This window comes from Acanthisitta chloris, unplaced genomic scaffold, assembly GCF_000695815.1.
Source record: "Acanthisitta chloris isolate BGI_N310 unplaced genomic scaffold, ASM69581v1 scaffold19338, whole genome shotgun sequence".
In the NCBI taxonomy this organism is placed as follows: Eukaryota; Metazoa; Chordata; class Aves; order Passeriformes; family Acanthisittidae; genus Acanthisitta; species Acanthisitta chloris.
Window position 1 is genome coordinate 20051 of NW_008685604.1, and position 1714 is coordinate 21764.

The 1714-nt window shown below is 53.9% G+C and overlaps 1 protein-coding gene across 1 annotated transcript in view; it reads left to right on the plus strand.

Annotated features, from left to right (window-relative positions):
- ACER1 (alkaline ceramidase 1) overlaps window positions 1-1714 on the plus strand; it is a 10467-nt gene that overhangs the window by 7602 nt on the left and 1151 nt on the right. The window contains exons 3-4 of the mRNA XM_009079839.1: window positions 49-187; window positions 1064-1201. Of these exons, the coding sequence (XP_009078087.1) occupies window positions 49-187; window positions 1064-1201 (277 nt within the window). The remainder of the gene's footprint in view (window positions 1-48; window positions 188-1063; window positions 1202-1714) is intronic.

Genomic DNA, 1714 nt, shown 5'->3' on the forward strand with positions numbered 1-1714 from the left:
GTGTGAGGCTGAAGCTTTGGTGACACAGGCTGTCCTTACTCCTTGCAGGTGTCTTCTCCACGTACTTTCACATGACCCTGAGCTACGTAGGACAACTCTTGGATGAGCTTTCCATCCTCTGGTCACTGGCTGTGGCATACTCCTTCTGGTACCCACAGGTTTACTTCCCCAAGTGCATCAAGACCAGGTATGGCTCAGGGGGACACAGGGTGCAGGCTCTGAGGGGTGAGATGGGACCTTGACATTGACATGTGTGACCCACAGATCCCCCCCCACCTCTCCTGCAAGGGGTCAGCACTGAGGTCACTATAGTTTGCTTTGGGACCAGATCCTCTGTCACTTGGTGCTGAAGGCTGATGGGGTTTCCCGTAGGACGAGCTGGTCCAGGTTACACCCCTCATTTCAAGGGTTGTTAGCAGGAGGGCTCGCTGGGCTGGAGGAGCTCAGCAGAAACGATGGGGATACTGGGTGAGCATAGATCAGCAGAAATGGGAATCCAGCAGGGTTTTGCTCAAAGGATGGTCCCATTCTGCCTGGAGCCCTCTGAGCCAGCCCAGTTAGGAGCCTTGCCGGGGCCTGCTCCATGCAGAAGAGGAGGTCACCAGAAGTTCACTGTGGAGACATGGCTGGGGGAGAGGGGAAGGCACTTGGGAAGGGATTTGCATGTGAAAGGCCCCTCTGAGCCCTATTGTTGTTCAGTCAGGCCAAATCCGCGTGTTTGCTCGGCTCCAGCCCCTGCTGCCGCTGCTGGGACTCCTCCTGCCTTGCAGCCCTTTCCTGTGCAGAGCTTCCAGCACCTTTGCCTCATCTCTGGCATCACCGTGCAAGTGCATGAGCTGCCTTCTGGGCTCTGCTCCCCACTCTGTCATGGACTAAATAAGGGGCTGATACTCAGCCTTCCTGCCAGCACTGCACAGAGGCTGAGGTCAGCCACGTGTAAATAGACATAGACTGGAGGTGTTGGAGGTTTCCTCTCTCAGTCAATGAGCAGGACCTCTCCCGTCCTTATCCTTCCCTCCTGTGAACCCTGGGGGCACTGACACTCACTCCCAACTCCCTTTAGGAAGCATTTCTTCTGGCTGACTGGTACCACCACCGTGATCAGTACCTTGATGTCTTTTGTCAAACCAACCCTCAATGCCTACGCGCTCAACTGCATCGCCTTCCACCTGCTGTACCTGACCTGGCGGGAGCTGAAAAAGTAAGGAGGGGACTGAGGGATTACCTGCAGGTCTATCCATGCTCCAGGTGGGCAGTGACTCTGTCCATAACAGTGAATGTAGCCCAAGTCTTCATCAGCCACATGTACTGTCAGCTCTGTGAAGAAATGGGGCAGCATGTGAGGGACCAAGAGGAGGAACAGGCAAGACTGGGGCCATACAAGAAGGCTACATGGCCCAGGTGCCATACACAGTGGGGATAATCCATGGGACAATATTCTCTGAAAAGGCTGCTCAGAGCAATGGTAGAGTCACCATCCCTGGAAGTGTTCAAAAATCCTGTAGCTGTGACTCTTGAGGATGTGGTTTACTGATGAACATGGTGGTAGTCCTGGGCTGACAGTTGGACTTGATCATAAAGGTCTTTTCCAACCTTAACTATTCTATGATTCTCCTCCTCAGCTACCATCTCAGCAGCTCTTTTCCCTTTGTGGGGCATTTAGGAACTAATGTGGGGTTGGAAGAACCCACCAGGATCTGGGCAGAAAGACAGG